This window comes from Melozone crissalis, unplaced genomic scaffold (assembly GCF_028551555.1).
Source record: "Melozone crissalis strain CALT ecotype California unplaced genomic scaffold, PUWL_Pcris_2 ptg000006l_1, whole genome shotgun sequence".
In the NCBI taxonomy this organism is placed as follows: Eukaryota; Metazoa; Chordata; class Aves; order Passeriformes; family Passerellidae; genus Melozone; species Melozone crissalis.
Genome location: NW_026535784.1, coordinates 41360943 through 41371477, shown reverse-complemented (window position 1 = coordinate 41371477; position 10535 = coordinate 41360943). Strand labels below are relative to the sequence as shown.

Here is a 10535-nt window from a genome sequence, read left to right as displayed (position 1 = left end):
CCGCCGCCGCGCTCCCACACCGACACCGACACGAAGGCGGAAACGGAAACGGGCTACGCGTCCTGACAGGGGCAAACGGATCCCTTTCTAAAGGGACAAACTAAACAAAGCACTAGAAACTTGCTACCAGGTTTAAATGACAGATTCTGACTTTTTTTTTTGTCTGCATAAAGACATGGAAACGCCGCCAGTCCGTCGGCGAAGGGTCTAATCGGGTTTACTCACCTGCCAGGACCCGGCAGCCCTGACGTGTCGGCGCTGGGTGCCGGCTCCGGGCAGGGGCGGGGCTGGGGGTGTGGCCATGAGCCGGCCCCGCCCCTAGGGCTGGGCAGCCACGTGGCCGCCCCGGGCCCCCCGTGTGCCCCGGGTACCACCGGCCCTGGCCGCGGGCGGGACACCCCTGTCCGCCGGTCACTCACGGACACTGCCCGCTGGTCACTCGCGGGACGCGCCCGCCGCCCCTGCCATGGGGTCGAGCACCCTTTGGACACTCCTGTGCTGATGCAGTTTTCCGGCGGGGAGAAGGAAAAGCCACGTCCCGCGTGTGAGTTTGCACAGCCGGGCTGGGGAGATGCAGACCCGGCGAGCAGACCAAGTTCCGTAGTAGGCCTTACCCCAGTCCCCTGCAGGGGAGCGTGGGGCTGGGATGTCCCTTGGGCGCACCATGGGATGTGTGCCCATCCTGACCACAGGCAGAGGTCATCCCGGCAGCTGCACACAGAGCAGGCAGGACAAGGCACATCACAGCAGTCCTGCAGAGAGCAACAGGGTTCCGTGTGTTACAGCCCATCTCACACGCTCCTGTAAGGGTGCACACACCTCATCGGGCCAGCCCGGCCCGGCCCCCGCTGCCTCTGTCCTCAGCTCGCTTTGGAGCAGCACCGAGGCAGCATGTCAGAAAAACTCCCCCTGCTGAGGGGAAACCTCTCTAGGGAAAGGGCGGGGAAGAACTCTTCAGGTTACAGGAGCGGTTCCAAAGCGCACACACCATCTGAACTCGCCCACCTCGCCAGGCTACCCAGCCCACTTCCCACTGCACTGCCCTTCCCCAAATGCCTGCCCCACTCCTACATGGCAGCCACCTGCTCAGTTTTAAAATAATTACGGGCTTTATTACCATTTCACTGAAACACTGCCTAAGGACTGCTTTGATTTCTACCTGTAGTGGCAGTACCACGTCTCCTAACTCTTAACTGCTGCCTTCTGGGGCAATCACGTCATTTACAGCTAGCTGTTTTCAGTCTTACCTTTCCTGTTTGGAAGAATCTCCCTTGCAGTGCCTGTCAACAGATGTTTATTACATTTATCTTCATTATTGCAAAATTATTCTCCCTCCATTTCTATTTCTTTCCAAAAGCCTGAAGGAAAACTCTAATCTCACAGTCTTTAATGCAAAACAAGGGCAGGTTGCACACACCTGTCCTAGTTGCCTTTTTTTTCACAGCATGCTTAAGTACTAAAATTTGCACTGGAACAGTAAGACAACTAAGGAAATGTTAACCTTAAAGTAACTATAGAAACAGCACTCAAAAATGTTAAGAGTAGTAATGTTAGGCTGAAAACCTCCTTTAATGAGCTACAGCCTTTGCACCTGAGCTGAGGAGAGATGCTTCACATACTTCAAGCTACATTTATCCATTTTGAGAATATTGACAATTATTTTAACTCCTTAGGACACTGTGATGAAATCCTTGGGGAGGTACAACTCCTTTCATCATGCACGGTATTAGATCACTTATCCTGGAGCAGAGCCACCTCCTGCTGTCACACCCAGGATGCAGCTGAGTTGCCAGGCTCCTCACCCAAAGCACCAGCTCACTGCCACCAGAAGGGCTTTTTCACTCAGCCTTCTGTCCTCTGTCCCTTGGCTGCCTGCAGCTGGCAGAACTAGGCAGGGTAAAAAGGCAGCATGCACTCAGGAGAGACCTGCACACATAGCCTGAGCAGACTCCACAGTGACCTCAGGAACCCCTTTGAGTGGCACTCTCATGGCTCCCACTAAGCCTCTGTCCTCAGTTATTATTGCTCCTCCTTCCTTACTCTCATGGTAGAGCTCACTACTTTTTGAAAAATAGTTATTGGTTAAAAAAAACCAGGCAAAAATAGATGCCTGTCAGATACTAAAAGCAGTTCAAAATTCAGAGTTGGAGCTGAGGAATACCACTCCACAGGCAAAGCAAGAATTATCCTGACTGCATTATAACACTCCTGGACAGCATTAAGAGACACATTTAATAGAGTTCTATCCAAAAGAGAATGAAGCAAAGCCATTTTCACTTTTTAGATTACAATTACATCCTTGATGATAAACCAACAAACTTTGGTTCAAATTTCAATACCAGAGGCCCAAGTTGCTATTTTAAATCAGGAAGCCTTTAAAGGTCTGTCCTAGCTGCACCCTGGAGCTCTGCTGGTATACCTGTAACTGCTGACCCAGGAAGACCTAGCAGGATACAGCAGCTGCAGCTTTCTTCCAGAGATTCATATGTAGCAGGAGGCAACTGTCTGGTGGATACAGCATTGGCTTTGAGAAGCTAAGACTATTCTCTCCCCCTTCTCTTGAGTAATACCGCATACGACGAAAAAAAAAAATCTACCTTAAGTTTACACTAGCTGTCCTCTTCTGTTTGCTCTTCTTTTTCAAAGTCCTAACTTTCTTCTGAGCCAGGTCCTCCAGTAACTTGATAAACAGCTGCTGAAAGAAAACCTGCACTGCTGAAAGTTATTCCAACCCCTCAACGTGACTGAGACTGAGCTGAGAGTCCCGTTTAACCAGACTTCCTTCCAGCAGGCAGCACTCAACAGAGCATCCTGACCTACAGGTTCTGTTGCAGCAAAACCCAGCTCTGCACTGTACAACCTGCAAGAAGCAGAAGCAGCTCCTAGCAGCTTTGAGTCACACATGGAAAGACAGGACACAAGAGAAGTGGAGATCTCATTTATTGGGCTGAAACTACAAATAGATTCACTTTGACTTCTGGCTCTGTGCTTGTGCCTTCAACACTTTCACAACGATCTTCTGCTCCTCAATAAGAAAAGCTCGTTTGATCCTGGAAAAGAAAAACTACTTTAGGATATGTGTCTATTTACTAAAGTATAAACACAAAAAAAATACAAATTACAATTAGTTTTGCCATCTCCCACATTCATTGCACATGTGGTGTTAGCTCCACAGTTACATAAAAAGGGAACCCACGGCTGTTCTTGCCAGCAGCAAAAGACAGGGACAGTAGCACTCCATGAATGCAGCAGTTTGGGGATGGCAGCCTACAGTTCCTGCAAATTTAGGCTAAGTGGCTTGGAGGCAAGCAAGGTAATACTTGATGGCTGATCATGGGAAAATTTACCATCCTCACAAACTTCAAAGGCAAAAAGCAGAACTCCTAACTGGAGAATTAATTTAATTCTGTTGAAGTCAGACTTGGTGTGACAAGTCAGCTCTCTTCCTCAGAACTACAGGAAACTACATGCATCCAGTTATCAAAACCAGGAATACTTTCTCTGTCAGGATTGAAGCTCCTTGCACATCAACAGGGAAAAGCCTAGCAGGTCAAGTCATGCCCAAATATGACTATTTCTGGAAAACATGCAGGGCCACCAGGTAGATGGGACAGATCTGTGCACCAGCACTCACATACCACCAGACTATCTGATGGTTCTGAGCTAACAGCACCAGTGTGCCACACACACTCTTCTAACCATAAACATTAAAATGCCTTCTGTCAGTATCTGGTGCACATGGCTACCTCTGCAGTACAAAACTGTCAAAGATGCCTAAGCAGGTGCAAGAGAAAACCTGACCATTACAGGAAAGGAGGTGGCTGTAATTTCTGGTTTAGGCACAGTAGGAATAAAACATACCCATGCACTAAGAACTACCCACCAAGCTCACTAAGGGTTTGGGAAAACACTGAGAAAAAAATGTGGCTTTCAACACAGAAAAGTTATGCTATGGCTCTGCAGCTGTAACAGCTCATCTTCAGTGGTGCCTAATGTAATTCATCTTAGAACTTACACATGCCAAAATAAAAAAAAAAAAAAATGCTGGCACTACAGATGAAAAAAACCCTGGCATTAGACTGCTGACCCCAGAGATTTTCTCTGTTTACCATTCACAGAGATGACACACTCATGGTCGTGCTTTTCCTCAAACTTGCCAAGGAAGCATAGGATATGCAATTGCTACACAATAAAACTGAATTCAGTGAGGCCTGGCAAAGGCTATTTTAAAGCTTAACCACATAAAGCTGCTTAACACACAACCAAGTAATACCTGTGAATCCCAAAACACTACAAACAAGTGAAAAATTCAATTAGATCTGCATAAGGCAAAACAGGACAACAGAACAGAATAATCTTTACCATGGGCAGTCAATACAAAAGATAAAAACCCAGGATGAGCAGACTGTTGAGTATCAATGCAACAGTGCACTAAGAAATCCTGAAGAACACAAAGTCTCCACAAAGGAGCTCCACACACAGGAACTCCCTCCAATCCAAGGGACAAAAATCACACACATCATTGCTTGATGTGCCCCACACTTACGCACTCCATCTCCCCACACCAGGGTCAGACAAGAGCCTTCAAAGTTTGGGAGAGATGTAAAAATTGTGTAAGAAGCAACCTGAGGAACAGAGCTGGTGTTGTGTGAGTTACCTGTCACGGACACACTTGGCGCACATGGAGCCACCGTAGGCTCTGCTCACGTGCTTCTTTGTTTTTGACAGCCTCATCAGGACTTTGGGGCGCACAGCACGGACCTACAGACGGCAAAAAGTAAACAAGGGTGTCATGGCACAGAAATTCTTTTCCTCTGACACGCAAAAACCAACATCACTTTCATAGTTAAAAAAAAAACCACAAAAAAACCAGCAACACTTGAGGTTTACTATTCAAGACGCTAAAAAGTGACCAAGGTCGCAGCTCACTGCATGGGCCATCCTCAGCATTCCTAAGCTGATCCTTTCATCCCACCACAGGGGTTCAACAAGAGTTCCATTAAAAAACTGGTTATAAAGAAAGACTTTTTTTAAAGATAGGAACTGCTCAAAGATCACCATTACTCAAGCATTCCCATAACTGTTAAAAGCAACGGTGTTACTTCAAGAAAACCTTCTGAAGAAAAATACATTAAGAACATTAATTCCTTTTTTCTAAATACTTTATAAACTTGGCTTACCCTTTTTTCTGTAAGTCTAATAGGTCTAATTTACCTTTTTAAATCTGCTGCAGAACTGCCCTGTCTAGTTTTAAAAATTTCAGACTTTCTAAAACAAGAGTTTATATTTAATAATAATGCAAACCAAGAGCATTAAAAAAAGTTTGAGCTTCCAAAGCTCATTTTGCCAGTAAACTCTACAACATTTGATTTGAACATTTTAAAGAAAAAGGTTATTTCAACAAGAACTGGTCATTTAACAAGCCCATTGTATACTTGGAAAGGCTCTTTTTTCTGAAGAAATGCTGCAGCACAGCAACACCCTTAGGTGTTTGTAATCATACTCACACCACGAAGTCGTCCTGGGCAAATCCCACATGCTGACTTGGGGGCCTTTCCCACTTTCTTGGTGTAAAGGTAAACAATCCTGTTCCCGGGTGTTCGGGACCTGAGCACAGCAGAGAAACACTCAGTTAACCTGACAATCGGAAGGGAAGCATCCCCTGTTTACAACAGCAGTTTTCTTACACACGGTCTTACTTACAGTCTGGTCTTGTTGGAAGCTGTGTTGTAGGACAACCTACGGCGGTATGTCAGGCGCTGCACCATTTTTCACCCCTAAAAAAACCAAAACCAAAGCGGCACTAGTTAAGAGCTGGATGTCCACGCAGGAATTCATATCCCACAGGTTCACCCGTACAGAGCCAGATGTGAATCAACAGCTGCCGATCCCATATTAATAAAACTAAAGCCTTTCCTGATCAGCGACACCAGCAGAACGGTATTAGAGAACAACAAATCGCCTGACAGCGGGCACGATGCGATCCGCAATGAAAATTCACCCGAAATCGAACACTGTTCAAACATCCCAGTCTTGCCTGCATTATGTCACGCTCTCCTAAGAGACTGCATAGAGCTTTAGCAGCTCCGTATTTTGTAGTCAACAAAAGCTCCACTCGCAGCCCCGGGAGACGCGAGCCCTGCTCGGGAGCCCAAAGCGGAGGCCTCGGCAGGCCCGGCCTCTCTGCCGGGCGGTTCCGTCCCCGCTCCGGCCCACGCGCGGGCAGCGACAGCGCCGCCGGCGCATTCCCGCTGCCCCTCGGGGCCTCGGAGGGCGCTCGCCGCCCGCCGGGCCGCAGATGGAGGCGGATGGGCACCCACAGCCCTCGCTCGCCCACCGCCATACCTGGCGCCGCCGGACCCGGAAGAGGAAGCAGAATTGCGCGGGTCAACATTGAAATAGCGGCGCGCTGGAGGCCGGAAGAAATACCGGCGCCTGCGCACTGGATCTGTCTACCAGGGAGGGCGGCGAGCGGGCAGCGCCATGTTGTACGGCACGGAGGTGCTGGGTGGCGCCATGTTGTACGGCTGAAGCGGGGCGGGGCGCCGCTTGGCGGCGGCATCGGGAGCCGGCCAATGAGCGCCATGGGGCCTCCGTTTTATTTATTGTGTGTTTTACTGAAAAACTCTTGGACTAAAATATCGGCTTCTGTCCTGGGAAAGAAGGGTTTGTGCTTCATTATGGTAATTAGGGAGCTGTGGGTCCAGAAGCCGTTCCCCATCCTGCTGTTTAAGCTCTCAATTACAAGTCACTCCTACAGGCTTTTCCACGGCACAGTGGCTCGTGACACACCTGGGAACCGTGCCTTACACACAACTTGCACAAGGAAAGGCTGATCCCACAGAATCCCTCGAAAGCCTTGCCTGGGGCATTGCAGGGCTGTCCTTGCCAGGCTCCGTTCCCCTCGAGATGCCCTCACTCCTGACCAGCGCAGCACCAGGCAGACAGGCTGATCCCGAAACTGCCCCTCTGGAGAGCTACCCAATGCCCACATTTGCCTGACACCTCCTGGTTGTACTCCCTGTGTCATGTGCTCACAGAGGAGAATGAAGTTATAAACCTCTGTCTGCTGGTCAGATCAAAGGTCCATTGACTCAACCTCCCATTTCCAGGCCACAGGTACCTAGGAAAAACATAGGGAAAAAAAAGGACACAGCTAGTGGAACTGTCCCTTGATACATCCTCCTCGTGTTCATCCATCAGCATCGCCCAAGTGTCCTGAGCTGGGTCACATTTCCTGACCTTAGATTATCTCAGTTGGTGTGGGCGTGGTTGGTAACAACACCAAGGTTGTGGGTTCAATCTCTGTATGGGCCTATATTCTCTTAAGAGCTGGACTCAATGACCCTTGTGGGTCCCTTTGAACTCAGAATGTTCTATGAAATCTATTTGATAGCCTCTGGTAGACCCTTGACAAAAGAAGAGAAAGGAAATAGCCAGAGCTAAGGGACTATAGGATGGCTTGTCAGTAGCCAGAAACAGCATTCCAGTGGTGCCAGATCTGTCACATTAAAATCTAAATACACAGAGGGTACCTCTGGCAACCCCTCACCTTTTCATTAATAGGAAGGAAAGGAGAAACACTCCCTGAACTACACTTCTCCCAGATGTTTGTTTCAGCTCCCATCCCACACCCCTGGTCCCTGCCAAGCTGAGGAGCATGTTGACAAGCAGAGCTGCTTCTGTGTTCTGAAATCAGCATCTGACCTCTGCTATCTATATGTGACCTTACTAATGGATCTGGATCCCATCCCGCCACCTGGCTCTGACCAAGAGGTTTGAAAGCACACTTTTCCATCACTTCTGCTCCCCAGCCTCTGGTGGCAGTGGTGGTGTTCCCACTGCCACACCAAGTCCTCCCCCTCACAGTGTGTGTGAATGCCTTGTGGCTGCTGTCACAGTTGATACTGACTCGCACAGTCAAAATCTCCATGCAGCATCAATGGGAAATCACCATCTGCAAGGAGGATGGGGTTGGGCCCACGGTCTGTAAGCCCAGAAATGCTCTTTTGCCCCACTGACCTGAGCACTGTTCCACAGTGATACTCAAGGACCCACATGTTAAGCATGTAGGGTGCTGCTGCTGCCATCGTTAGCAGCTTCAGCTCTGCTTTTGGAGATTAGCAGGTGCTCAGAAAGCTTTGATGTGTGCTTCTGGCCTTATTTATGTAACTCACAGTTTGTTGTACTGCATCCTCCCTGTTTTCAATCTATAATTATTATTTTGGTTAATTATTGACTCTTTTTAAGTGCAAATCATGGACACCAGAATTATTTTTTAATTCATGAAAGGAGAGAAAATATGTATGAACTAGATTTTAGGGTATATTTAAAATAGGAGCATATTTTAGAAGACAAGTAAATTTCAGAGCAATTAGAGTATTTAACATGAACTTTCTAGGCCCAGAACCCTGAGGGGAATAAGAAAGCCAATTAAATTAGATTAAATAATCATGCCTAAATATAAAAGGGTAACAGAATCCAATTGTTAAAGAACAACACTATTAAATTATGATAGAATAGTTTAGATGTTGTCAGTGCAACAGGTAGCTATTTTATTATTGACAATAGTATTGATACACTTTTGAACTTATTCCACTTAGGCTCTAAACTCAACCTGTGTAAGTTTTAGAAACTGCCAATTAAATTCCAGCCGTTTGCTTCTGCTGATGTCCTGGCCTAGTTTTTCAAGCATTTTCAGTTCTTTTTTAAGAGGAACAGGGCTATCAGGCAAACGGCTCACCAGAGCATCTGGAAATGTTAGCTTAATGACAACTGGTTTAATGCTATCTAATGTGGGATAAGATTTGAAGCAGAAGCTCACTAAGCCCATTTTGTACAGATTAGTCAAGTGATTCATGTTCTCTGCTACTTCTACCTCTTCACAGGACCAAACCATCTCTTTTGGGAGCAGTCATTTTCTACATCCAACATGTCTCGTTAACTCTTTCTGTGTTTTCTTCTTTCCTTGAATGCAATGAAGGGGATGGATTAGCAAATGCACAGCCCAACAATGTAGGTGGCATCCTATAAAATAATTTTTTCATTTCTAGGATGTCAGTGGAAGCATAGCACCTGAGGTTGTGGGCTGTTTCATTGAGGAAACTGGAGGCTGGCTTCCAGGTGTACTTGGGTATCGGCAGCGCAAAACAATAAACCTCCTTGCCACCACATCCAATTGGAAGGATAATCATCTCTGATGGCAGTTTAGTAATGGAATATATTTTGCACCAGCCAGCAGGCTGTCACCATATTCTGTTTAATGCATCAGAAAAATGCTTTGTTCACAGTTTAAGACCAATTCTTGGTATGTTGACTATCCTTTCTTTTCCACATGGTCCTCTCTTGATCTCTCTTTTTACTGAAAGCTCCTATCTATGTGCATAACAATTTGCATGGTCACATGTAAAGTTCCAAGAGAGTAAGAGTAAGAGTTCCCAAAGGCAAAAGGCTTGATAAGCCTGGCTGGGTCCCCTTATACTTTCCTCACACTTCTGTACCACTTCCAGGAATCTACCAGGCCCCAGGAGGGTTCCACTGCCCCATTAACTTTTTTTCATGGATCTCTCTAGGGCTTTTCTCCACAATAAGCTTCAATTAAAAAATGAGACATGTTTTCACTCATTCACTTGCTGTTGTACCAGTCCAGACTGGCAAAATCTAAGAGGCATGGGAGGGAAAGCAAGCCTGTGGGCAAGCACATACTGGGTGCTGCAGAGAGGAAAAGATGTGATGGCTGAGAGCTGTGGTGCTCCTGTTAAGTCACAGGCAGGATACCATTTCCATGAACAGTGTATCAGTACGTGTTTTAGAAATGTCTCACTGAAGTCAGAGTGCAACCTCAGGTGCTGCTTGGATGCAACCAACAGGCTTAGATCTATAAATGTGGAAAGGAACCAAGACATCTTGGAAAAGTATTAGCAGCTGTTTGAAAGGGTAGAAAGTAGAGGTCCTTGGCTCCACTGTCTCTCCAGAGCTGATTTTTTTTCTTAAAAATCCCATTCCCTTTCCTTGTTAACTATGTGGTGTGTGTCACTATCTGGTTATACTAATTTCTATCAACATAACCTTCCACAACACAGACCTGTGCAAATTACATTATGAGAAGCTGTAGTTCATTTCCATTTCAGTGGAGCTTGTTAAACAAGCAAAATTATTTTGTAGCAAAGGGAAAAACAATTTAGTGGAATGCAGTCCTAGCATAGGAAGTACATAATATCGTATTTGGGTTGAAACTTTTTCTGTCAAAAATGTCATAACCCTGTAAGAAAGAGAATTAAAATCCCGTTATTTTAATTTACATCTAGCCATGAGATAAGTAAAGTTATCATTGAAATTCTAATTAAATAGGATGATTGACTAAGGTAGGACATCAAAGAAGAGAAGTGAATATGATAAGTCAAAGTCTTATTAATTAGTCCGCGTGGAAGAAATTCCAGGGACGTCAAGCTGAGGCTGCTGCAAGGAGAAAAAAAGCAGACAAGAAAATGTGTGTTTCTTTGAAGTTAGGAACTGAGATAGTGATGGAGGTAATT

General features: G+C 46.3%; 1 protein-coding gene across 1 annotated transcript; it reads right to left on the bottom strand.

Annotated features, from left to right (window-relative positions):
• Positions 1-2923: 2923 nt before the first annotated feature.
• Positions 2924-6369, bottom strand: RPL34 (ribosomal protein L34). The gene is made up of 5 exons (XM_054295009.1): positions 6346-6369; positions 5704-5777; positions 5508-5607; positions 4658-4761; positions 2924-3050 (listed from the first exon to the last, which is right to left on the bottom strand). The coding sequence occupies exons 2-5, from the start codon at positions 5766-5768 to the stop codon at positions 2966-2968; spliced, it is 354 nt and encodes a 117-aa protein (XP_054150984.1). The 5' UTR covers positions 5769-5777; positions 6346-6369; the 3' UTR covers positions 2924-2965.
• Between the last annotated feature and the right edge of the window lie 4166 nt (positions 6370-10535).

Coding starts and splice junctions, on each gene's coding strand:
- RPL34 (XM_054295009.1), bottom strand. CDS start 5,768: ATGGTGCAGCGCCTGACATACCGCCGTAGGTTGTCCTACAACACAGCT. Junction 5,608..5,703: donor GCTTCCAACAAGACCAGACT/GTAAGTAAGACC, acceptor TGCTGTGCTCAG/GTCCCGAACACCCGGGAACA. Junction 4,762..5,507: donor GCCCAGGACGACTTCGTGGT/GTGAGTATGATT, acceptor TGCCGTCTGTAG/GTCCGTGCTGTGCGCCCCAA.